The 26,124-nt window shown below is 44.9% G+C and overlaps 1 protein-coding gene across 4 annotated transcripts in view; it reads left to right on the top strand.

Annotated features, from left to right (window-relative positions):
* The first annotated feature begins 19,278 nt into the window (after positions 1–19,278).
* LOC132452391 (B-cell receptor CD22-like) overlaps positions 19,279–26,124 on the top strand; it is a 39,519-nt gene continuing 32,673 nt past the window's right edge. The window contains exons 1-9 of one of the 4 annotated variants that reach the window (XM_060045001.1): positions 19,279–19,508; positions 20,295–20,675; positions 20,777–20,992; positions 21,130–21,396; positions 21,548–21,802; positions 21,898–21,991; positions 22,067–22,127; positions 23,958–24,193; positions 24,287–26,075. In XM_060045001.1, coding sequence (XP_059900984.1) covers positions 19,454–19,508; positions 20,295–20,675; positions 20,777–20,992; positions 21,130–21,396; positions 21,548–21,802; positions 21,898–21,991; positions 22,067–22,127; positions 23,958–24,193; positions 24,287–24,338 — 1,617 coding nt within the window. In that variant the 5' untranslated portion in view covers positions 19,279–19,453 and the 3' untranslated portion in view covers positions 24,339–26,075. Of the gene's footprint in view, positions 19,509–20,294; positions 20,676–20,776; positions 20,993–21,129; positions 21,397–21,547; positions 21,803–21,897; positions 21,992–22,066; positions 22,128–23,957; positions 24,194–24,286; positions 26,076–26,124 lie in introns of those variants that run through there. The other 3 variants (XM_060045000.1, XM_060045002.1, XM_060044999.1) reach the window with 3 other exon arrangements.

The raw sequence follows: 26,124 nt of genomic DNA, 5'->3' as shown, positions 1-26,124 counted from the left end.
ATCCCTTGATGTTCCCGGCTCCAGACCTGTGGTCTATTACCAACTAGGCCTACCTAAGACGACCTTAACTAGTGATGGGTCAGTCGAGACCGAATCAGTTCGAATAAAAAAATCTTTAACAAGAACGAACTGAACTGATTCTTCTCTCGTTCGTCTCGTTCGTTCTCAGACTCGACTCGTTCCAGACCACTAGTCGCTGACTCGCTGACTCGCTGTTCGTTCACTGACTGTGAGTGGTGCAGAGGGAAGATGCTTAGTGAGCGAGCGTACGATAATAAGATTCAATATCAGTGAAATGGTAAATGCTTGCTGCCTTTGTACTTTCTGTGTCATGCCAGATTAATCAAATATTTGGATGTCTCGTCAATCTGTCTCGTTCTTTCATGGTTCGTTCTCCACCCGGGACCCCCACCATCATTGCTAAATCAAGTCTCTTATCTTGCTGTTATTTTAAACATCCACTAATCAACTATACCCCCCCCCCCATCCCACTGTGTTTGATTAAAGTTGTAATGTTGATTGATGACCGACTTCCACGATCGTTTGAGAATGAGAACGAGGGAGGAGCTGAACGAACGACGAACTGAATCAAGGAAAATAATCATTGAATCCATGACTAACCTTAACCTCCCTGCATACCTACAACCTGTTGTTACATTTATTCTCAGTCGCTTTGGTCGATTTCTCGAATCGTCCTCAACATTGCAAAAAACACTAAATGCATTTCTAAAAAGCAATTCGTACAAATAGCAAAACACCATGGATTACCTGCAAAAGCCAGTCTCTTGCTCGAAATCCTAAAGTCATCTCTCTCAAAAGTAAATTTCTGTGTCAATGAACATGTCAGTGCCATCACAATGACACGTCCTTGTGTACGGATAAGACAGTCAAATCACTTAGTCAATATAACACTGTACTCTGGAGGGATGCTCTGATGTAAACTATGGCTGAAGTTTTGAAGACAATTGTTGTAAATTGTAAGTTACACCTTATTGTAAGTAGTAGATTGATTGCAAGAAACTGGACAAGATTCACGCTTTGACTGTTTGTACTGTAATTTGCTACTGTAACAGACCATGTCATTCTAGAAATGTGAACATAGGACAATCTCCTTAGGGTAAACTGTGCATAAACGTGTAGGAATTACAGTGCAGTCTTCCTACACCTCCTGATGTTCCTGTCTGTTGGGCCGCAAATTTCACTCACTCCTCTTCCTCTTCTTCTTCTCTCTGGCTGTTGACCCCGTCCAATTCCTTGTCCTTCCATTGTCAGACATTTTAACATTGCGTTGTGCTCCAGCTACATATATACTTGCCAGTTCATGGTTCAGGTGATGCACCTTTGAGCTATTTCAGTAAACTGGTTGACCGTTGGTTGATCTAACACTTCATACATTTTCCTTCTTTAGAGAAAGTCAAGATTAACCTGGGAGCAATTTACCAATTCAGGACAGATTTAGAAAAAAAGTCTAATGGACAATTATAGAAATATGCTTGACATATTATGACAACTTGTTCAACCATATTGCATGCAAAGACTTATGCAATGAACTAATACCTAAATGCTATGGGGGCGAGACTATTCAATGGAGACCCATTACAATACATTTTGATCAACATGACATAAGCAATTGATAATGTAGGAAAGAGCAGAGAAACTGCTTTTTAGATGTGCACAAGTGACACAATGATGTAAAGAGTGAACAATTAGTTTTGTACATCTGAGAAATGTACCAAAGCGACTGAGACAAACTGTAACTTGTTTGATGCACCGCCCATTAGCTACAATATCAATTCATGAAAAATGTATATTGATAAAAGTGTTTCCATTTGCCTGGATACATTAGCCTTGTTGATAATATGGGAAACATTTAAAAGTATGTCTCAAAAGACATTCAGTATCTCTCACCAAGACCTTGGAACCCTAGCAGTGAGTGGTGTAAACAGTAACATATTCATAATGTCTGTCTGAGTCAAAGACCAAACCCAAATTGTAGCTATTTAAATTACGTCCAGTTTTAGCAGATTTAAACTTAGTGACAGCAAGTCAGTGGAAATGTAGGGCGGAGGTTTTCAAAATGCCTTAGCTTACTGTCTGTTTTGTGTCATGCTACTGTACGTAGCTTACTGTCTGTTTTATGACATACTTCTTTGCTTTGTTTACTATCTGTTTCATGCTACTTTACTGAGCTTACCGTCTGTTTTATGTCATGCTGCTGCACGTCGCTTACTGTCTGTTTTACAGTTCAGCATGGCTGAAGTTGGTCAAGCCCTTCATCAACAGCCAACCAGGGGAGTTTTCATTTATCATTGAGCCTCATCATTCCTATTTGAGCGGCCGAGGCATCCACAATGGAAGAAGCTAACCAAATAAAGCATCATCCAGGGGGTAAGTTGAAGACTTGTTTAAAGGCAGACAGTTTGAAGTGCCATGCACTATTTACTTGGCCAATGTAAAAAGAAGAAGTCTGGAATTGTAACCTGATTTGAATGCGTTTACAAGGCAAGAAATGAATACAAAAAAGGGAATGTTAAAGGGTATTTTAGTTTATTTGTTACCCTTTCACCCAAGAGAGCAAGCACACGACCGAACCATAACAGCAGATCAGTGTGGTGCTGAACATGCTGATCTGGTGGTAGGGACCAGGCCGGGGGCGACGGTGGCAAGGCAAAACTCCTTGTTTTGCCTTGGGGCTGGTGTCCCTCCCTACATCTGGTTCAAGATTGGACAGAATGTACATCAGGGAGTGAACTACTGGGTCCAACCTCAGTTTGCAGGCAACTAGTCATGTGCTTTAGAAGGATACGATCTCCACTCTCCTTTAGTGTGTAAGTCTACTCTACAGTACACTGACATGGTACCAGGTGTAATATACCTTTTAGGGAAAATAACTACATGCATATGTATTATGAATGGACCAAACTGCTGGTGTTTTATATAATTAATGAAATGTAACTGTTAACAGACGCTCCAAAGACCCCCTCAGTGACCGTGAGTCTCTCTGGTGAAGGTCCCATCTCTATCAATGTCAAATGTGAGTTAAAAAAACAATACACAATCAAATGAGCTTAACTGTGTCAACATTAATACTTGACCCAAACTTCTCCATTTGACTTTTGTTATTATTAATACTGTCATGAAAAAACAATTAAAAGCTGTATTCACCTGTTTCTTTGTGTCTTCAGATGGACCCATACACACATCTGTGTATTCAAGTCCCTCTGGTGAAATAGAGGAGGGCAGTTCAGTGACGCTGAGCTGCAGCAGTGATGCCAACCCAGCAGCTAACTACACCTGGTTCAGGGAACATGAAGACTCAGTGAAAGAATCAGGACAGAAGCACACCATCACTAATATCACATCTGAGCTTGGAGGAAACTATTACTGCCAAGCTCATAATGCAATTGGACGCCACAATTCCCCCTTTTTATTCATTAACGGTAACAGTTTAAAATGAACACACCTTTCACACAGTCACAGACCCACAGTTAAACATTGACCTGCAGTTGGCTATCAGTGTTTGAAATCGTATTACTATGTTTCAGTGACATCATCATCATCATGGACAACAACAGTAGCAGTGAGAACAATTGTTGTATTACTGGCTACCTTACTCATTGTCTTACTCTGGATGAGGTGAGATATTAGCTCTCTCCTTCTCATTTTCCATTCCTTAACTTCTCCTTTTGCTTCTTCATCTCTCCGTTCTCTTCTCCACAAGAAAGAGGGCCTCCAGAAAAGTGTGTGGACAAGGAGGAAGGCCAGATACCGTGGAGGAGGTGAGACACAGGAAGCCATGTATTACTTACCTTTCCTGTACTAAGACACAGTGGAAATGCCCTAAGGCCAAAACACAAGACCACACAAGACACTTTTGAGAGAGTTTTTTTCTGAGTAATTGTCCTTCTCTGTTTCTATATACCTGTAATCAGGAGAGACTGTAAATCACAATGTCTGTATCTTCATGAAGAACAGTGTGAAGTTAGACCCTCTGCCTAACTTAGAACATTCTGAACTGGAGATAACTTCTGTTGACATTTAACTGCTTGAAACAAAGCCCATTTTATGAAATATAACAAAATACAGTCGCGTTGGCCGCCCCTATTCAGCTCTTCACAGCTCACGCAGGAGGCACATTTATTGCTTAAAATAATATTATTTATTGTTAATTGCTGTCAGCTGTACAAAGGGGTGGCACTATAACTGACACACACATCCACACGCACGCACGCGCGCGCGCGCAACCCGGTCCCAAACCCTCAGGCCAGGCGGCCCGAGGGAGAGGTGGTGGATGACGTATACCGCCGATATCCACCAGTCGGAGCCAGAGAGGGTCCATTGCGTCACTCTAATCGGCGCAATGGAGAACACCTGCGGTGGAGGACGAGGAAGACCAGGTACGGCGCCAGAATTCCAGTTGTGGATGGGCCAGAACAATTGTGGGTGGTCCTTAAATTAAAAACGTTATCAAATCCCTGTTTAACCTATTACAAATGACTGACTAATATACTGTTATATTATTCGTGCATATCGAGATTTGCTCGATACGCAAATGTTCTTTAAATATTTTGTTGCATTGTAAAAAAAATGTTGGTGCATAGGATGGACCTATCCGCGATCTCTCCTTAGGCCCTTTTACACTGCCAAGCCGGTTCGATCGCGGCTTGGCACCCAAGGAACGTTCTTCTGCGTCTTTCTCGTAGTTGCACCATCTTTCAACGTCTTTGTTAAATGCAACTGCATCAGCTTCTCTCCCATGATGGTCAGCAGCTTGCGGATATCACCGTCTCTCCAGTGAGAACGTCTCATATCGCTGCGTTATTGTCTCTGTTGTAGAGACAACGCAGCAACACCTCTACCCAAGACCCCCCCCCCCCCCCCCCTAATTGATCCCGTCCAATTCCTTGTCCTTCCATTGTCAGACATGACAATTCCGTTGTGGTCTAATTGAAATTAGGTACATCAAAAAGAAACCACCAGTGTGTGTAGGTTAAGGGAGTGTAAAAGCGTCTCTTGGTTATACCTACGAAGAGCGCTTTTGAATCTCCATTACGCACCATATCTGGCTGTGCATTAGCGCGTCACTCTATCCCACATGAAAAAAATCTATAGTTTACTATAGTAAATAAACTATAGTATACCCTATATATACTATAGTAAATATTGTAGTGTTTTTGAACCTTACTATAGTAGTTTTACTACAGTAAACTATAGTATACTACAGAAAATTATATAGTTTACTATAGTAAATAAACTACAGTACACCCTATATATACTATAGTAAATATTGTAGTGTTTTTGAACCTTACTATAGTAGTTTTACTACAGTAAACTATAGTAGGCCTATACTACAGAAAACTGCAGTTCTATTACTACAGTATACTACATTATATACTACTACAGTTTACTACATAAAATACAATCTACTGAAGTAAATTACAGAACTTTTATTATACTTTTATTTTGCTATAGAATACTACAATTACGATACCATAGTACTATATATACTGCATTACAATAACTGCATTATGCAGTATTTTGTTGTTCCTTTAACTATGTCATTGTACTTTACCTAATGGATATTTTCAACTGTATCACTTTTTGTTGTTGCCATTTTTAACCATAGTGCTGTAACAATAATTCACTGCACATAAATTAGGCTTACAACCACCATTAACACAGTGTTTTCTACAGACTGCTAAAATACAAAAAAAATAGAACAAAAGTTTAACTTTCTTTAAACAGTTGATAATTTATTGTTTCTGAAATTTGGCAGCATTGTTCAGCTTTTGTCGTATAAATGCTTTTATGTTCGTATCAGTTACGCAGGTGAACTTCAACTTTGCAGCATCTGTGGGAATACACACACACACACACACACACACAAACACATACACGAAAGATGAGCATGAGAATGAGGGTATCACTCATCCCACACTATATTGTAGTATATTATAGTATACTATAGTAATATATAGTATACTGTAGTAAATGTTGTAGTAAACTATAGTATTTTTTCCCCTTAAGATTTAAAGAGATGTCAAAGTGGTCAGAAATCTAATATTTTCCACATAGTTTAGTTATGCTCGTATAACATGAGGCACACTATTTCATAATTCTGTTTAATTGTTTTAAGTTTTCAACAATATTTCGATATCATTAGCAACAGACTGATCTTGGCTTATTATACATAGAAGATGTATTCAAATGTTGCTTAGGCTACTACGAGATAATAATTAATACTATACCGCGATTTCACGGTCATCCACGAAGATAACAGCCCTTTAATGCAAATCGGATCAAGCATCAATATCAACAAAGTTTCCTGCATTGCAAAAATAAAGCATTTCAGAAGCCTTTATAAATACCTAATAATAATAATGATTAAAATATATTAACCTTTATTTTTATTTTTTGGAAGAAAAGTTTTGGGTGGGCCTGTTGAACAGTGGGTTGTCCGGGTCCGTCAGGCCCACCCATAACGCCGTGCCTGCCAGGTACCCTTTAAAAGGCTGTTTGATGTGCTCGTAGGGGAGAGAACTGGGAGTCCGAGGGGAGGAGGGAACCTCCAGGACCCGATACGGACGGACAGACTCGTGGATCGAGCGGACCTTACCCATTGGCCCCGAGGGAACCCGCACGCCCGGACGACGCGCGCCGACACGGAAAACACCGCTGGAACAGTGCTACCAACGGGAACGACCTCCCTCTCCAGGGACGAGACCGGCCCGGCCGGAGAGACCATCACCCCACCTGGACTCTACCGTGGCTCACGGAGTCACCGGTATGAGTTTTGGTTTCCCCGCATTGGGCACAGATCCACGTGGTTCTCCGTTATTCAATGAATAAACGCCCTATATTGGGCTTTGAACTGACCTTGGCGTGTAGTGATTTCCTGAGTGAGAGAGACAGCCCTGGGGCCGGGTCGCCACAACACACACACACAACGCCTCGGGCCGGTGGGGCCCTCCCCGTTGCTCGCTGCCGAGGCAGTGGTGCCTTGGCGCTGCTCGCTGCCGAGGCGGTGGTCCCTCGGCAGCGGGCAACGAAGCTCCAGTGGGAGACAATCGCGGTCATCAATACCTTTCTCCTCCATGTCACATTTCTACTTCAGATTATTGAGGAAGTTGAAGAACCAGAGATGTCGGAGAACCCGACGCATTCGTTTGAGATTCATAATATCTTTTGGAGGCGCACACATCTTTTGGCCATGATAATATTTATTATATGATATAGATATCTATATTATTTAGATATAGAGCTCCAGGACTGTAACGCAGGTGTTGTACACTCCTCTGTTATTTGGATAACCGTTCTGCTGTTGGTGTTATCGCGCATAACACGTCAGACTCTCTGATGTGTTTGGGGTTTCCACAACGAGACTCGTAGTGGGGGTTATCTCAGCTATACTTGAGATTGATGTGGAAGTGGAAGAACCAGAGACGTCGGAGAACCCGATGCAGTCGTTTGAGAAACATAATATCGTCTGGAGGCGCACACAGCTTTTGGGCGTGATAATATCTATCATATGATATATCTAACTATGTATATTATGATATTATTCAGATTTAGAGCACCAGGACTCCGGTGTGTTCTAGAGTATTTACAGAACATGGCCAAAGGCTGTGTGCGCCTCGCCATTGCGATACATCCACTGTAAATAGAGCGAATAGTACCGTGGCCGCAAACTGCTCAGGGCCACACCCCCACCCTCCTCCTTGACCCGCCTCTCATCTCCTTATTTGTATTACAGCTGCGGACACCGAAACGGCGAGTTTGGGGAAATCTCAATGTGCGACTGGCTCGGAGTGGCTGTAATTCTGCACCACGGCTGAATTTCGTGAATGTCTTCAAATACTGTGATAGGGGCCCACTAATATCTATATCAAAGCATCCATAAAGTAGCATGCCTTGGGACCTTTAAGTTTTACTAGCAGGCAGCTAGAAAGATATAGCCATTTTGTAATGTCATGACGTCTGGTGCGAACTAGCCGATGTGTGATGGGTTATTATTTATCATGTAGCCTAACAACGGCTTAGTATTAATTTAATATTTGCAACATAATTTGCAACATTAATTTAATATTGCAACAGCAGTAGCCTGCTGTTGCAATATAAGCCTACCATACACTTTATTTATCCTTTACCTTAATAACCAAGGCCTCATAATTTGAAAGTGTAGCCCATCGTCTGCTCTTGCTTTGGGTTGTCTCTGTTCGCTTTAGCAACGATAACGGAGGTAGTTAAGAATGGGGAATCTTCTTGTGTGTTTAAACGTTTGTGCTCACCTTTCTTAGAAAATAAGTTAGTCAGAACCTGACTTCTCGGCAAGACTTCAATCTATTTAACTGTGGCTTTGACATATTGCCACATCTCCATCCAGATTAAAAAGTTCACAGTAAGCAAGGTGCGATTCGTGGTAAAATCGGCTGTGTGGACTGAACCATTTTGCGCTTTTTGAAAGGGGTGTTCACAGAGGACTCGCAGCAGTCTTTACTTTTAACAAATATACCAATGTATTAATCTAAGCTTGCATTTAGATCGATATTCATCATGACATTTAGTTATGTTATTAAACTATTTGAAAAACAATGAAAAAAAAAAGGAAAATGTAAACTATTCATAAGGGCCCCCCCCCCACCAAAACTTCCCCCCCCAGTCCGTCGGCCCTGCACACACGCACGCCCACACCCACACCCACACCCACACACAGCATACACACCACATTAGGCATAACAACTGTGTACCAACAACCTGTTTGAAAAAGATTAGGCTAAATAAAAATATGATTCAAAGCATGTTGATAACTGAACTCCCATAAGCCTAATGTGAAGGGTGCGCCTCCCTCTGCGAACACAGTCCTGCTATGTCTGGATCATCAAGGCCTTTTTATACTGCCAAGCCGGTTCGGTCGCGGCTTTGCACGCCCGGCAATTTCACTGCCTTGCATGTGTAAAACCGAGGGGGTGAAATCCCCCGTAGTCACGGAGCGGGCTTTCCTGGTACACTGGAGAAGGACCTCTTTACGAAAATTTACATACAACAAATTTTTTATTATTTTATGATTAAGGGACTCGCGTGCAAGAATTAACTATTTCCAAGTGCAAAAACGACAACATATTCTTTATTTTGCTGACTACTTGTTTTTTATCCAGAGGATGAAAAAACGTCTTTCTCGTGTAGATCACACCATCTTTCACCGTTTTCGTTTAATGCGACTGCATCTTCTTCTCTCACATGATTAAGAGTTTTCGGATTACAATGAAACCGCCAATGTGTGTAGGGTCCGGAAGGGTAAATAGCTAGTAAGCTAGCTCAAAGCGAGGATTTACTTCCGGCAGTGTAAATGCGCAGACCATGGAAAAAGGCGTGCATAAGACGGGCATATTTGGCAGTATAAAAACGTCTAGGTCAGCTTCAGTCTCAGGTGTGGCTTAGCATCAATTCTGCTTCCTTGTTTCATTTTTATGATGATGTAATAAACCTAGAATGTCAGGTCAGATTGTTGCAGAGGAATATGATCTACGACCCAGGAAGCACCACAAATATATAAATATATATAATACATATTTTAATATTAAATTAATTCAATATTAAACCAATGCATTTCCATCTGGAGATTTTTTCGACTTCAGAAGGGGGGGCGGGCAGCGCAGCGCAGTGCACGCTCTAGTTATGGATTGGTCTAAACAACAATCAGATTTATCAGATTTTTGCATACCCCCTCAAAAACTGAAACTAACCACATCCCTTAAACCAAGTCTCACACCAGAATGTAGTATAACTATGTTGGTCCACAGCGGAAAACACATTACAATAACTGCTATAAACATCCTGAGTGGGTACTACTGAGTGTGTATTGACTATTTCTATTTCTGATTGAAATGCTCATTGCAAGCTTCCTATGTATGTCTACTGTGCCCCAGGGAAGTATGGATTTGTGGCTGCTATTCTGTTTAAATGTCTCATGATCTAAATGGCCTGTGTGGTAAAAATATATATAAAAGAATGTTTTTCTGTTGTTCCACTGCTCTGTATCTAGAGTGGTGATCTACCACATCCTGGAGACAGCAACCCTATGAGAAGTAAGAGTCACAAGTAACCAGACTAGACAAATGGGAAAATATGAAACACTACAGTGTGTGTGTGTGTGTGTGTGTGTGTGTGTGTGTGTGTGTGTGTGTGTGTGTGTCAAGTTGTACGGTTTTGTTTTGGTTTTTGGTGAGTTTTCAGTTTTGTTTGGTTGGTTTTAAGCACTGTGTTTTTCCCCAACTCGAAAAGGATGTGACACTGAAGGAGTTCTGAAGGCACTGGGTTTCACACAAGGACTGGACAGACAACAGTTGTTCCCGTTTTTGGTCTTTCCTCTTTTTTTTCTTTTTTTTTTAGAATATAGAGCACAAGTCCATAGGGTTGCAATGGTTAGCCCTTAGTCCTTAGGTAAAAAACCTAAGATAAACAGACATGAAGATACACAGAGCAGTAGTTAGTTGTCACTTGAATAAATGTGCAAAATGCAATAAACATGGATGAAATGTGCAAATATGCTATAATCCTGTGCAAAGTGAGTATACATTAGATTGAACATGAGCAGCCCCACTATGAAATATGAAGTGCCCGTGCCCAACTGGAGATGCGTGGTTAAAAGAGTTACAGCCATTTCGCTGGAACCACAATTAATAGACTGCAAAGTCTCAGATGCAATGCGCGCAGGCCATTAAGCTTTCGTCCCGTTTTTAACCAACATTAAAAATACTACAATGGTGACAATCAGAACAAACGCCAAGCTCCAAACATGCCGACCGTATACGCCACAAATCAAGTCAAACGAGACATGCGCTTACCGGCAGCCTCTCCAATTTTCAGCGTTACGTTTCCGCACAGCACTTTCCCAAACTGAGAGCCAGCACAGATTAATTTCCGTGTTACTCTCACCAGTGTGTCTCCCCAACCAAACGCCAACCAGATAAATAAGCACCTGTGAGCTGAATGCAGCACAACCAAATCAGTCGAACAGCGGACAGCTGACGCTCATTAGTTGACTCGCGCTTCTCTTCCCATTTACCGCGGCTAACACACCACCTACTTTTTCTATTTTTTTTAATTTCTGTTTTTAATTTTTCTCCCGTGCATTTTTCCTGTGAATTTAATCAAACCGCTGCAGACCTAGTCTGACGCGACACCCACACACACACACACACACACACCTGCACCTACAGACGCACACACCTGCATTTTCCCTGTGAATTCAAAACAAACCGCTGCAGACCTAGTCTGACGCGACACCTCCCACTCGAGCTTCCTGTGCCTAGACAGGAAGGTCGCACACAAAAAACAAACTACATCACCATTAGGGGCACTGCTCCTCAACAGGCAATAAAACTATGAGCCGCCTAACATCTCTGCGCAGTACCACACAGTTGCGTTTCTCCTTCCGGTCACCAGAGGTGTGGACTGCTGGTTGCTGAGGGTGAACTGAGACACAGCTCCCTGTGGTGACAAGAACTTCAGCATCTCTAACGATGCCCTTTGGGTCAGAGGATACGGTGACGACTCGACCAAGTCTAAATTGCCCCCGCAAGGCATTCTGATCGCAGAGCCAAACAATGTCACCAACAGAAACATTTCTTTCTGCGGTGTGCCACTTGGACCGGACGAACAGGTTGGGGCCTGCGAGCTGGGACCAAGCTTTCCAGAACTCGTTGACCTGGGTTTGGATCTCTCGGAGCCGCTTGTAGGGGTAGTTCTGGAAGTCAAAGGACTTGAGGTCACCAGTCTGCGATGCTCGACCAAGGAGGAGAGAGTTTGGCGTCACGTATTCGTATTGAACGCGGTCCTCCCGACTCTGCACTCTTGCATCAATAGGCCTCTCATTTGCCAGGTTTGCTGCCATCTGGAGGGCTGTGAGGAACTCGCTGAAGGTGAGGTTTGCCTGGGTGCACAGACTTTGAAGGGCTCTCTTTGTGATCTTTACGGCAGCTTCTGCAGCTCCATTTCGATGCGGTGAATCGGCAGGGAGCACTTTCCATGTCCAGCTTGTCCCATTCTTCACAGCATACTCTTCCAGGTTTGGCATGTCTTGGCTACCCAGGAAACTGTAAAGGTCTTCCAGCAGAGACTTTGCACCAACAAAGTTGGTTCCAGGGTCTGACCAGACCTTGGTGGGGTGCCCTCTGATGGCGGTGAACCTTTGGTAGGCCATGAGGAAGCTTTCCGTTGAAAGGCTGTTGACAAGGTCGATATGCAGAGCCCGGCTTGCCATGCAGCAGAAGACGACTCCCCAGACTTTCATGGAGACTCTTCTTTTGATGTCATCTCTGACCAGGTAAGGTCCGAACAGGTCGACCGACATGAATTGGAACGGCGCAGCAGGTCTTGCCCTTTCTACGGGTAGGTCACCCATCACTTGTTGGCAGACTTGAGCTCTGGCCTTTTTGCAGTGGATGCACTTATTGATGACTTGTTGAGCCAGTCTCCTGCCTTGCACAACCCAAGCCTTTTGCCGCATTCTGAGTAGAGTGCCAGCAACTCCTTCATGGCCTTCTTGGTGACTTTGGCGTGCCAGCAGAGTCCCCAACCAGGTGTTGAAGGGGATCAGTGGAACAGCACGGCCATCTTCTTTAAAGTGCTGGACCCTGCCACCGCACAGCAACAGCCCGCTGGCTTCGTCCCTGTACGCGACCAGCCGGTTTGTTGTGGTGTCAGGGAAGGTAGCTCCTTCTTGTGCCGCGAGGCAGATGTCTCGGAAGGAGTCTTCTCTCTCGGCCACAGTGACTGTACCGGTCATTTGGACTGCCTCCCACTTTGGTTTCCCCCGGGCTTTGAGACCGAGAAATTTCTTTGCGGCCCTCCAGACCAGTGCAAGAGACTTTACCAGTCTGGTTAGGCTGCTGAACCGCTGGATTTTCACCAGATTTGTGACAGCGGATCCAGCAGGAGGCCTGTGCAGATTAGTGGGGTTTGAGCTTGGTTCCGTCTTGGGTTCCTTCTTTGCTCCAGATCGGGTCAGTGCAGCAACGAATGCCTTCTTCTGGATGCGCATGATGTTCTCTCTGGCTTCCACAGCAACATCTTTTGCAGATTTCACGGGCCACTCACGCTCGGGGAGGCTCAGAAACTTGGGACCAAGCTGCCATTCAGTGTCTTCGTCCAGCTCCTCCGGGCTTGCCCCTCTTGAGATAATGTCTGCGATGTTGAGAGGCCCAGGAATCCACCACCAGTCTTGGACGTTTGTGCTGCCTTGGATTTCTCCAATTCTATTGGCAAAAAACGTTTGGTAGCCGTAGCTCTCACGTTGAATGGCCCCCAGGACTGTCCGGCTGTCGATCAGGTGGTACCACTTTTCCACACGGATACTACAGTGCTTCTGGAAGTACTTCTTTAGACGGCCAGCGTAGACGGCACCGCAGACTTCAGCCTTGACAGCGTCGCCCTTGTGGTCTAGAGGAGTCAACCTGGCTTTGGCTTCGACCAGTCGTAGGGTCACAGTGTGTTGCATTTCCCACCGTAGGTACAGTACAGCACCATAGGAACGCTCGCTGCCATCGGAGAAGGTGATACCGCAGGGTTTGGCACAAGAGTCAGGTGGTGTCAAGGCTCTGGTGAACTTCAGCCGACTGAGCTCAGCGTAGTCTTCAAGGAGGCAGATGGCGTCTTCCCGAAGGCCCTCGGACAAAGGTGCGTCCCATGTATCCTCAGCTGGACTGTACTTAACTCTTGCCTCCTGGAATGCTCTCCTTACCAGGATGGCTCCCTTCTGCTTGACCGGTGTTGCAAGGCCGAGGGGATCGTACAGCCCAGAGACTTGACTGAGGAGCTCTCGCCGGGTAAGTGGATTTGGTGCCTGGGCCCTGACTTCCTCTTTTGACAGGTTTACTCCCAGCCGCATTTTCTTCTTCTTTTTGGAGAAGTTCACAGCCACCATTAGGTGCAGCTTGTCGTGCTCTGGATCGTACCCAAGACCCCGGGCTTTGTTGTTCTCCACTGAGAGTTGGTTTGGGAGGACCATCACTGAGGGTTCTTTCTTCTGGGGGTCACCTGGTTCTGACCTCCCACTTTGGACCATCACTGAGGGTTCTTTCTTCTGGGGGTCACCTGGTTCTGACCTCCCACTTTGGCCTGAGTAGACCCATGGCTTCATATAGAATCCACCAGCTTCCAGGATGTGCTCAACGTTTGCCGTGATTTGCTTGAGCTTGTTCAGGTTGTCATTCGAGACCAAGATGTCATCGACATACGCGTCTTGCTCCAGCACTCGACGCTCTTCTGCGAGATGGTGGAACATGGGCAAATTTGCAGTTTCCCGCATGGCGACTTGTGCGATACAGCCTGCTGGTTTGTCGCCAATGTTGACTCTCGTGATGGCATATTCCTGGATGTCATCCTCCTCAGAGTCTCTCCACAGGAAGCGGTGGAGGTGCACTTCTTGGTCCTCAAGCCATACAGAATTGTACATTTTTTTTATGTCACCAAGTGCGGCGAAGACGCCTTGCCGGAATCGGATGAGGACAGCACGAATGTCGTTAAGGACGTCTGGACCTTTGAGGAGTAGGTCATTCAGGCTCTGGCCCTTGAATTTCTGACTGCTATTCCAGACGAGACGGACTGGTGTCGTCACAGAGTGCGGATTTGGAGCAATCAAGTGGCTGATGTACCACACAGGCCCAGTCCAGCTTGCCGAATCTTCTTTGGACAGTTTGACTGCAGCTCTCCGGTCGACCATCTCATGGACTTGAGCTTTGTAGGCCGCCTTCCATTTTGGCTCCTTTGCCAACTGTTTTTCTGTCCTCAGGAATGTTGCTTCGACAGCTCTCCTGTTGTTCGGCAGTGTTGCTGGGTCTTCCACCCAGGGGTATTTGGCATGCCAGTGTGGTTTCTCGCTGTGGCGATCTCCGGTGGTGTATGTCAGTCCACTTTTTATTTGCTCCAGTTCTCGCTCCTCTGAGATTGACATCTCCTTCCCTCCAGGCTGGCAATTTCCACACCTGCAGCCGCCGCACCTGGGCTCGCATGCGGCCCCGATGCTGTCCCACTTCCACCAGTTCATGAAGTCTCGACTGGCAGAAGATGTAGTGGCCTGGGCAAGTTGAGGTGGCTGCACTGGGCCATGGGTGATCTCTCTGTACCCTACAGCTGCTGTGCGCATGGAGCGAGCAAAGTGGGTTCTGGACCCGTGGGCAGTGATCTTGACTTCCTCCAAGAGGTCTGGATGAGAGCCGCCCACTGTTTTCCCGAGGGGGCCATCCCACAGGACAAGGTCACCGATGGAGCGCACCTTTTGCGGGACGAGTTGCCCTTCTTTGTGGCTGATGAGCAGCCCGATCTTGGTGGGACGGACCAGTTCATGGAGAGGGACGTCGGGGAATAGTTTCTGCAGAGTCTTGGGTGGCACATGACGACTGACCTTTGCGATGCTGTCCAGCCCGTAGCACACGAGCTGGTGGGATCTGAGGGTTCCTTTTGAAGTTGAGACCCGGATCTTCAGGAGGTAACGCTTGGTCTCCACTGTCACCTGCATCCCACCGACTCCATGGACTATGAGCGTCACAACCTCACTCCTCAAATTCAGCTCACCAGCAGCTTCATGAGTTATGTAATTTGTGTCGGACGCCAAGTCTATTAACGTCCCAATCCTTTGGCCAGCGTTTGCGGTGACTTCCAGGATCATCATGATGACAGGGAACTCCTCAAGGCCATTTTCTGCCAGCAGACTCCTCCCTGGCACTGCAGAACTGGACGTCTTGGCGACAGAGTTGCAGAACGCGTTCCGACATCGCTGAGCAAGGTCGGGGGCCAGGCTCTTCAGGAACTCTTCTTGGGCCTCTGTGCCCTTTTTCCCTCCACCTTGTGCTGGACTGGGCTTTGGCCACCGTGGCCCATCGCCTTGGCTTCCAGCTTTGGGACAGAGGTAGAAGTGATGGCCCAGGCCTGGAGCACCCTTACACCCCTCATTCTTGCACAGGAAGGTGGTCTTGCACTCTGCGTAAACGTCGTGGACCTCGAGACACCTCCCACATGCGCCGATCCGCTCAATTGCTTCCTTCTTCTCAGGTACTTTGAGAGTTTTGAATTTTTTGCAGTAGTACAGCTTTTTCCTGTGGCCCCTCTCTCCACAGACAACGCAGGGTGCTTGGGTGCTTTGGGAGTTGGTGGTCTTTGTGTGCGCATGCCTTTGTGGGACTCTAATGTCTCTCCTGCTGGGTTCATCATCCTTCAGTTGGTCTAGCTGCTCATAAATCTTCTCCTGACTTCTCAGGAACTTGAGGATCATGTCAAACCTGTCTTCCGGGGAGGCGTCTTCAGAGTCTTCCTCTTCTGCCACATGGAGCAGCCATTCCTTCTTTAGGCCCTCTGGCAGCTTACTTTCCAGGGACTTCGTGACGAGTGGGTTCTTTAGAGCGCCAGTGTTTCCCAGTGCACTGAGGTCGTACAGGGCCCTTTCCACGATTTGGATTAAGTCCACAATCTTCCTAGGTTGGTGACTTTTTACTGGTGGCAGCGCCTGTAGTTCCTCAATGATTTCCAGTGCAATAGAAGTTTTGTTGCCAAACCGGTTTTCGAGGAACCGGAAGATCTCCTCTGCCGTCCCGTAAGTTGACAGGCGCAGATCTCTTGCCACTTTGTCCTCCAGGCTGCCCAACAGCTGGATCTTCTTCACCTCTTTGGACCCGGTTGGTTCTCCTTGCCTTTGGAGTGCCTCCCATTCCCTCCTCCAGAGGTAGAAGTTGCGCTTGTTGCCATCAAACTGTGGAAGCGCTGTTGGCTTCAGCTTGATGGTGGGTGACTGGTGTGATGTTTTTTCTGAGGACTTGCAGTCCAGCTTTGTCTGCAGCAGGCCAGCCTTCTCAGAGGTTAACTCCAACAGTGAGCCCTCCACATTCCAGATGCGCTGCTGGAAGTCAGGTCGCTCCTCATCTGGGACCCACCGAGTCCATTGCCGCATGGTGTCTTTCGTTCTCTTCACCAGCCGCTCGAGGTTGCCGAGCATCAGCTCATAAACCTCCAGCCTCAGGTCGGACTTTCTTCCCGTCAGCCGCTTGCAGTCCTTTTCAGCTGCCTCCAGTGCAAGAGCAAGTTCAGAGCAGCCAAAACTTTGCCACAGCACCTTTTGGACGACATCCTCCACCTCTTCCAGTTTCTCTTCGCAGTCCTCTGTCGTTCTCTTCACCTCAGCATCGATGTCTGCTTTCGCAGTGGCTTCGAGCTCCGACTCGTCGGTGAAGATTTCCACCTCCTCATTTGCCTCCATCACCTTTTCAGCGTCAAGCTTGACCTTGCTGAAGGCCTCCATCAGTTCTTCCGCCGACATTTTCCGGCAGGACTTCAGAAGTGAGTTTGCTTGTCGGGTGAACCTCTGTTTGGCAGTCGTTCTCTCTCTTTTCAGCTGTTGTAGAGACTTTGAATCGGCCATTTTGGGCTTTGGGAAGATCGATGGGCCTGGATTTTCAGCGGCAGGCGAGCTGGGCGTGGACTCAGCGGCAGGCGGGCTGGGCGTGGACTCAGCGGCAGGCGGGCTGGGCGTGGACTCAGCGGCAGGCGGGCTGGGCGTGGACTCAGCGGCAGGCGGGCTGGGCGTGGACTCAGCGGCAGGCGGGCTGGGCGTGGACTCAGCGGCGGGTTGGGCGTGGCGATTCAGTCTGGCTGGATCCGCGGTTTTTTACTGTCAAGTTGTACGGTTTTGTTTTGGTTTTTGGTGAGTTTTCAGTTTTGTTTGGTTGGTTTTAAGCACTGTGTTTTTCCCCAACTCGAAAAGGATGTGACACTGAAGGAGTTCTGAAGGCACTGGGTTTCACACAAGGACTGGACAGACAACAGTTGTTCCCGTTTTTGGTCTTTCCTCTTTTTTTTCTTTTTATTTAGAATATAGAGCACAAGTCCATAGGGTTGCAATGGTTAGCCCTTAGTCCTTAGGTAAAAAAAACCTAAGATAAACAGACATGAAGATACACAGAGCAGTAGTTAGTTGTCACTTGAATAAATGTGCAAAATGCAATAAACATGGATGAAATGTGCAAATATGCTATAATCCTGTGCAAAGTGAGTATACATTAGATTGAACATGAGCAGCCCCACTATGAAATATGAAGTGCCCGTGCCCAACTGGAGATGCGTGGTTAAAAGAGTTACAGCCATTTCGCTGGAACCACAATTAATAGACTGCAAAGTCTCAGATGCAATGCGCGCAGGCCATTAAGCTTTCGTCCCGTTTTTAACCAACATTAAAAACACTACAATGGTGACAATCAGAACAAACGCCAAGCTCCAAACATGCCGACCGTATACGCCACAAATCAAGTCAAACGAGACATGCGCTTACCGGCAGCCTCTCCAATTTTCAGCGTTACGTTTCCGCACAGCACTTTCCCAAACTGAGAGCCAGCACAGATTAATTTCCGTGTTACTCTCACCAGTGTGTCTCCCCAACCAAACGCCAACCAGATAAATAAGCACCTGTGAGCTGAATGCAGCACAACCAAATCAGTCGAACAGCGGACAGCTGACGCTCATTAGTTGACTCGCGCTTCTCTTCCCATTTACCGCGGCTAACACACCACCTACTTTTTCTATTTTTTTTAATTTCTGTTTTTAATTTTTCTCCCGTGCATTTTTCCTGTGAATTTAATCAAACCGCTGCAGACCTAGTCTGACGCGACACCCCCCCCCCCCCACACACACACACACACACACACCTGCACCTACAGACGCACACACCTGCATTTTCCCTGTGAATTCAAAACAAACCGCTGCAGACCTAGTCTGACGCGACAGTGTGTGTGTGTGTGTGTGTGTGTGTGTGTGTGTGTGTGTGTGTGTGTGTGTGTGTGTGTGTGTGTGTGTGTGTGTGTGTGTGTGTGTGTGTGTGTGTGTGTGTGTGTGTGTGTGTGTGTGTGTGTGTGGGTGGGTGGGTGGGTGGGTGTGTGTGTGCATGTTTACCTGCCTGTCTGCATATGTGTGAGTAGGGAGAAGAAGGACGGATGATTAATAAAAATGTAATTAAGTAGCAGAAGATAAAACACGGAGGCACTTTAACCATTCATTATTGTCACAACTTCAGCAAGGCTTTAGTTTTTCATTTATCTGTGTCCTGTTTTGCCACACTAACTCATGTCATTTCAGACTCTCTTCTCTTGTCGTGCTATTGGGTTCTCTTCTGCCATTTTGTGAAACCTGACAATTATTATCACACCTTGCTGCAAGTCAAGGTGTGAAGAGGAAGGAAGTCTTTCAATGCTGCTGATGCCACTTCACTGCATGACTGGCAGTCTGGACCCACAGACTAGAAGTGAGACCAGCTTCCTCCTCTAGAGAAACTTTGAACTGTTATTTATATTGTTAATTAATGTTAAATACATTGCGATTTCCTTATATACTCACCTTTTAATTGTGTTTTTGACCTGCAGCTGTGTTTTATTATTTCCGCAGAACAACAGAGTGAGAGAGGAGAGGACTTACCATGTCTTTAAGATCAGCAGCAAGAGGATTTCTAGCTTTCCTTCTGTCAGTACCAGGTTGGTTCATTTAAAATGTGAACATTTAGTTGAACTGTTTCAATAACATTACTATAACATTATTAAACCTGAACTAACGTCAAAGGGTTAGTTAAGTTACTTTTAAACTTTTTGAAAAAGGATAAATGTCAAAAGCTACAGTTTTCCCCCATTTATTCTATCAATGATGACTTAGACATGACATATCAGTTCTGCCGCAATGTTGGAATTATTGTTCAGTGTAATGGTACACACTGCATGCCATCTCCGGCCCTCTCTCCTATCTCCTGCTTTCCTCTCCTTTCCTTGTCTTATCTCATCTTCTTTTCTCCTGTCCTTTCCTTGTCTCCTCTCCTCCTCCTTGTCTCCACTCTCTTCCTCTCCTAACCTTGACTACTCACCACTAATCCCACTTCCTCTCCCTGTCTCCAATCCTTTCCTTGTCTCCTCTCCTCGCCTGCTCTACTCTGCATTCCTTGTCTCTGCATCTAAATAATTACAAAGATTGTCGTAAAAAACACAGCCTACATTACCATTTTCGTTAACTATTAGTGTATGTTGTTCAGTTAGTGTAGTGTACATTTCTGTATTTCAGGGGGGTGTTGAACTTGATACCTCCCCTGGCTACTCCACTGGTGTCAAATTATGTTCTGGAACGTTCCTCTCACAGCTCAGTGGTCAGCATGTATCTGTAGTCTCCATCTCCACCCACCAGCCTCCATCTCTTTATGTATCTTCTACTCTGTTCATCAGTTGAACCTCTGTGTCTTGTTAATTCTCAATGAGATGTCTTTGTTTTTTTCACAGCGCTTCAGGGTATTGATGAATGGACGGTTACTTACTCACCTAGTAATGTCTGCGCTTTAAGAAAATCGACGGTTGACCTCAGTTGCACTTATGAATACCCTGACAACGTACAGTACCACCCTAACACAGTCTATACACTGTGGTTTACTAAAGTATCCAACAGTCAACCTGTTGATCTGCGAGGTGATGCAGACTATACAGGTCGTGTTGGATACAGCTGTGGAGAGGTCAGATGTACCGGGTCCAGATGTCATGGAACATGTACCCTGAGAATCAAAGAACTGAGAGAGAGTGACTCTGCTGTCTACAAGTTTCGGTTCACAACAAACCAACCACGTGGGGAATATACTGTTGACCCTGGAGTGACATTATCTGTAACAGGTAAACTGTGTGTGTGTGTGTGTGTGTGTGTGTGTGTGTGTGTGTGTGTGTGTGTTCCTAATTATTTAGAATAATTGTGATTCATTTGATCTAACTCCCAGATCTCCAGGTGAAGGTGTCCTTTCCTGACCCTCCCGATCCTACCAGGGCAGAGCTGGAGTGTCACAGTAGGTGTGGTCTAGCTGGTGACCCTCCCTACATCTGGTACAGAAATGAACAGAATCTAAGACATGGAGAGAAGAACTTGGTCCAACCTCGGTCTGGAGGCAGCTATTCATGTGCTGTTGAAGGACACAATCTCACCTCTCCTTTTGTGTGTAAGTATACTCCACAGTACACTGACATGATACCAGCTGTAATATACCTTTTAGGGAAAATAACTATGTGTATATGTAATATGAATGGACCAAACTGCTGGTGTTTTATATAATTAATGAAATGTAACTGTTAACAGACGCTCCAAAGACCCCCTCAGTGACCGTGAGTCCCTCTGGTGAAATAGAGGAGGGCAGTTCAGTGACTCTAAACTGCAGCAGTGATGCCAAACCAGCAGCTAACTACACCTGGTTCAAGGTCAATATAGATAATTTCTCCAGAGACATGAACCACGGACAACCGCTCGTCTTTGGACACATCCTGTCTACAGACTCTGGACAATATCGTTGTGACGCACAAAATAAGCTAGGGAAAGAATCAGTCTCCATCTCTATCAATGTCCAATGTGAGTTAAACACAATACACAATCAAATGAGCTTAACTGTGCCAACATTAATAATCAACCCAAACGTCTAAACTTCTCCGATTTGTTATTATTAATACTGTCATGAAAAAAAAATTTGAGGCTGTTTTTACCTGTTTCTTTGTGTCTTCAGATGGACCCAAACACACATCTGTGTATTCAAGTCCCCCTGGTGAAATAGAGGAGGGCAGTTCAGTGACGCTGAGCTGCAGCAGTGATGCCAACCCAGCAGCTAACTACACCTGGTTCAGGGAACATGAAGACTTAGTGGAAGAATCGGGACAGAACCACACTATCACTAATATCCCACCTGACCTTGGAGGAAACTATTACTGCCAAGCTCATAATGAAATCGGACGTCACAATTCCCCCTTTTTATTCATTAAAGGTAATAGTTCATTTAAAATAAACACACCTTACACACAGTTACTCATTGGCCTGCAGTTGGCTATCAGTGTTTGAAATCGTATTACTATGTTCCAGTGACATCATCATCACATACAGCAATGGTAGCTGTAACAACCAGTGTTATGTTACTGGCCACCATACTTCTCCTTCTCGTCTTCCTCTGGTTGAGGTGAGACATTCTCTCTCCCTTTCTTGTTTTCCATTAACTTATCCTGTTGCTTAATCTCTCTGTTCTCTTCTCCAGAAGAAAGAGGGCCTCCAGAAAGGCATGTGGACAGGGAGGAAGGCCAGATACTGTGGAGGAGGTGAGACACAGCAAGCCATTTATTATTAACCCATCATTGACTTAGACACACAGTGGAAATAGAAACCACAACACAAAACCACACATATAATATATAGTTGTTTCCTTAGTAAGTGTCCTTTGTTGCTCTAGCTCTGTCGCTAGGAGAGACGAAGAATGTGACGTTAAACCCTCAGCCTGATTTGGAAAATTCAAAAGACTGTTATAGAGTCTGTTACAGACCTCCCAAACAGAAGGAGTGTTCTTAAGTGTTCTTTTAAAATTCGGGACTGATTGCTGCAGTCATAATATACTGTTACACATATACTGTTACACAAAGAGTGTATCTTACTCGGCGATCCAAATGTTCTTACAGTGTATCTTATCTGGGGATTTTCATACAAATGTGAAAACACCAACAAGCTCTCTTGTGGTTGCCCTTAGTAAGTTCATTCAGTTGTGAACAGATAGAACATCATTTCTAGATTGTATGATGAATTGGAAAGAGACTAAATGTGTAAGTCAGGTGATTTCATCTTTAGCATTAGTGATCATTTGATTATTTCTTGCACCTTTTTAAAATCCTAAAAGTGATGCTGGAACAGGGAAACATCTGCATAATGTTCCATGAAGAGTTTCCAAAAGATTGATTAATTCACACAATAAATTAGCAGGATTGGTCAGGTGTGCTAAATTTGTGACAGTGTAGATCGGCTAGTTTTAATGAACATTGTTCCCATGCCTGACAAACTAAACACTAGAAGGATTAGGATTTATAGCAGTCTGCATGAAAAAATAAATTGAACAGTGAGATTTTAGGACCGAAAACGATGGAAAGGGATGAAGCAGATAAAGATAGAATCGACAAATGTCAGTTTAAATATTGATGGTCTTCAGTATCATATAACAAAAGGTGGCTCAACACTTTCTTCACAACTGTGGTTTTCCCTTTGTCTCAGATTTGCTCATTAGCTCTTAATATAAAAACTCCATCATTGAGAGTTTCTACCAGGACAGAAGTGAGGGCTTTGAGCTGGCTGAAACGGCTGATATGAAGCGGCCAGGTTGTTGCGCTCCAGGATCCCACTGGAATGGTCGTTAGATCTACTGAAGGTTTTTTCATACAGTAGACCACTGCACTTGTTGATTCACTTAAATTGATTTAGGCTAAGTGAAACATCAATAGAGTGGTTTAATCCTTGTGGGATCCCCAGGGGTCGATTCTTGGCCCTGTTTTATATTTGATATATGTCAATGATAGATATGTTGCGACATACTTTCAGCATTAATCTCCCGGATGTTTAATGTTTAGAAACCTGAAATAAAACAAAACCACACCAGTGCCACATGATCATCAGTATTGTTTGTATGCTTTCTCTGCGGCAGTGTTGCCATGGCACCTGACACTATGTTATGGTGGGGTCACCTGGGAATACAAACTTCAGTTTAATCCATTATCAGTCTGGGATTTAAGAATGACTAATTGACAGGGTGAAGTTTGCTTCAAGAGTGAGATCTAGGGTGAGATCTAAAAGATAAACTGGGATCTTGTGAAACATCTGCCAGTGAGAAGAATGATGATTTTTGAATGGCAGTAATGATTTCTAATTAAATTTTAAAGAAGCAAATTAATTAATGTTATGGAACGGTTGTAGGAGCTCAACAGATAGAGGAAACCTTGCAGAAAGCACTTGAAGTGAGGCCTACAACAGCCTGCATGGTGGGACCAATAGTCACCACCAAGGGTCTCTAGATTAACAAGAAACCCATGACCTTCAGGACTGTGTTCTGGACTGTTCAGGAATTGTTTAGTGCTTTCTAAACGTCCTCTTCTGTCCTCACTCCCCGATAGCCACTTCCTGTTCCTGTGTATGAAAACGCCTCAGCTCTGACCAATCAAATGGTTCCTACACTTGGAGAACGAAATGAAGAGAAGGATGACGACCTTCACTGTGCCAGCATCCACGCCTCTCGCTCAGAGAACCAGGAAGTTCCTCGCTGGTTGACTGGCTCTCGTGTCCAATCAGACCAGACAGATACATCCTTTTACTCTGTGCTCAACATTAAGAGACTCAACGCTGTCCCTGGGTAAGCTTCTTAGTTCAGAAATAGAATCTAAGTTTTTGGACTTCATCAACCCAATGGATGTTTCACAGGCTGACTGAAGTTCTGTCTTTTCAGAGAAAGTGACCAGACAGAAACCTCAGAAGTTTACAGCAACGTCAAAGAATAACCTGGAGATTGAACCAGTGGCAGCAGCACGATGTAAATAGTAGTGAAGAGGAGGTTTTGGGAATATCTAGTGCTGGCTTTAGACCAGGGGTCGGCAACCCTAGGCACGCATGCCAACACTGGCACGTGGCAGCATAATCATTGGCACACTTGAGAAGAAAATGTCACAGCACAATGTGGCAGCATAATCATTACTACCGGGTTTTTTTGCACTTTATTTTGTTTTGGGCATTTCCTCCCTGTGTATGTTTAAATGAGATACTGAAAGCAGTGTTCTGAAATGGGATCAATTAATAGTATGTAGCCTAAACCTATGTTGTGAGTAATAGAGAAGAAAATATTTAAAATATTGTGGCAAGTGGCCTGTATGCATCGCCTTCACATGGTTTTGCAAAGCTGTACATGTCTTAAAGATATGAGGATGGTTCCAACATTCTCATATATTCTCGGTTTCTCACATTGGAAATATGTTTTTGAATGAGTTTCTGGAAGTTGTGTTTTAAGATGGGACATATGTAATTATAATTTGCAATCCCATGTTGCAAATATAACAGCAAAAAAATCATTATACAATTCCAGGTCTTCTGGAAATGTTTTTGGTCGCTGTGTCATAATTCAGCTTAATATATAATATATTTTTGCTTAAGGCACACATTAACGAGAAAATGTCAAACTGGCACTGCATGTTGAAAACTTTGCTGACCCCGGCTTTAGACCAATGGGAGTGTCGGTGAGAACACAGGGTTGTCCAGTCAGAGTTCCAAGTTTTATGGGCTTTATTGTCCAAAGGTGTGAGCAGGACTGTATGCATGCGTGTTGGTGGGTATGATGCTAACGTGTAACTAGGTATAATGGGTAGGTAGTTAGGTTGGATATATGTGTGTTAAGGTAAGTTGTGTGTGTGGCAAAGCCTGATTTCCACCGGGGACGTAAGCGCCGCGGTCACCGCTGCTGATCGCTGCCACTCTAATCAAAGAAACCATTCCCACCGGGCGCGCTGCGGAACGTCTTAGCATCCCAGGAGCATCCCAACGTCTCAGCGTCCCAGGAGCGGCGCGCTGCGCCGCAGCACTATCATTCCGTAGCACTTCTATTTTTGACGCAAGACGTTGCTGAACCGCGTCAATTTCAACAGAGCAGATCGAGCCGGGCAGGAAGTGAAAAAGTAAAAGCCATAGAGCATCCGGTCAATTTTTTAAATAAAACCAGAGCCCGTCTACGAAGAGCCTGGGCACTCCCTATACGCCCCATTGTACCGATTTTGGTTGTAGTTCCATGAGACATCCACTGGGGGTGATCGCGGGCGAGTCCAGATTGAATGGGAGTCTATGGGGCTAGACGGCTAATTATGCCTCTTTCACCTGCTTGTCGTTGAAATATCGCAAATTTTATTGTAGATTCCGCAAGTTCAATATAGATTATGGTTCAAAAGTCAAATGAGTGAGTACTTATGTCCTTTCGATTTCTTACAGTTTGGGCCGTTGTTGGCCATACACGCTAGCATTCTGCTAATGAATGCTGATTGGTCAGGGACGGACTTGCGACTGATTACGACCAGAGACCCCTCTTGACGGCATCTGAAGCTGAAGAGCAATCAGAAACGTGTTAACTCAATTTTTGCGTACTGTATTTATATTTTCCTGCAGGCCCTTTTATTTTTTAGATAGTATGTATGGTGAAAGTACATGGGCATAAATGGAATTTCTTCCATTTCTTGTGTTCAATGTTCAATGTGTTATATACACGGTAGGTACGGTATGATCACCTTAAATAATACAATATCCCAT

This window comes from Gadus macrocephalus, chromosome 23 (genome assembly GCF_031168955.1).
Source record: "Gadus macrocephalus chromosome 23, ASM3116895v1".
Taxonomy (NCBI): domain Eukaryota; kingdom Metazoa; phylum Chordata; class Actinopteri; order Gadiformes; family Gadidae; genus Gadus; species Gadus macrocephalus.
Note: the sequence above shows the minus strand (reverse complement) of the source record. Positions and strands in the feature narration are given on the sequence as shown.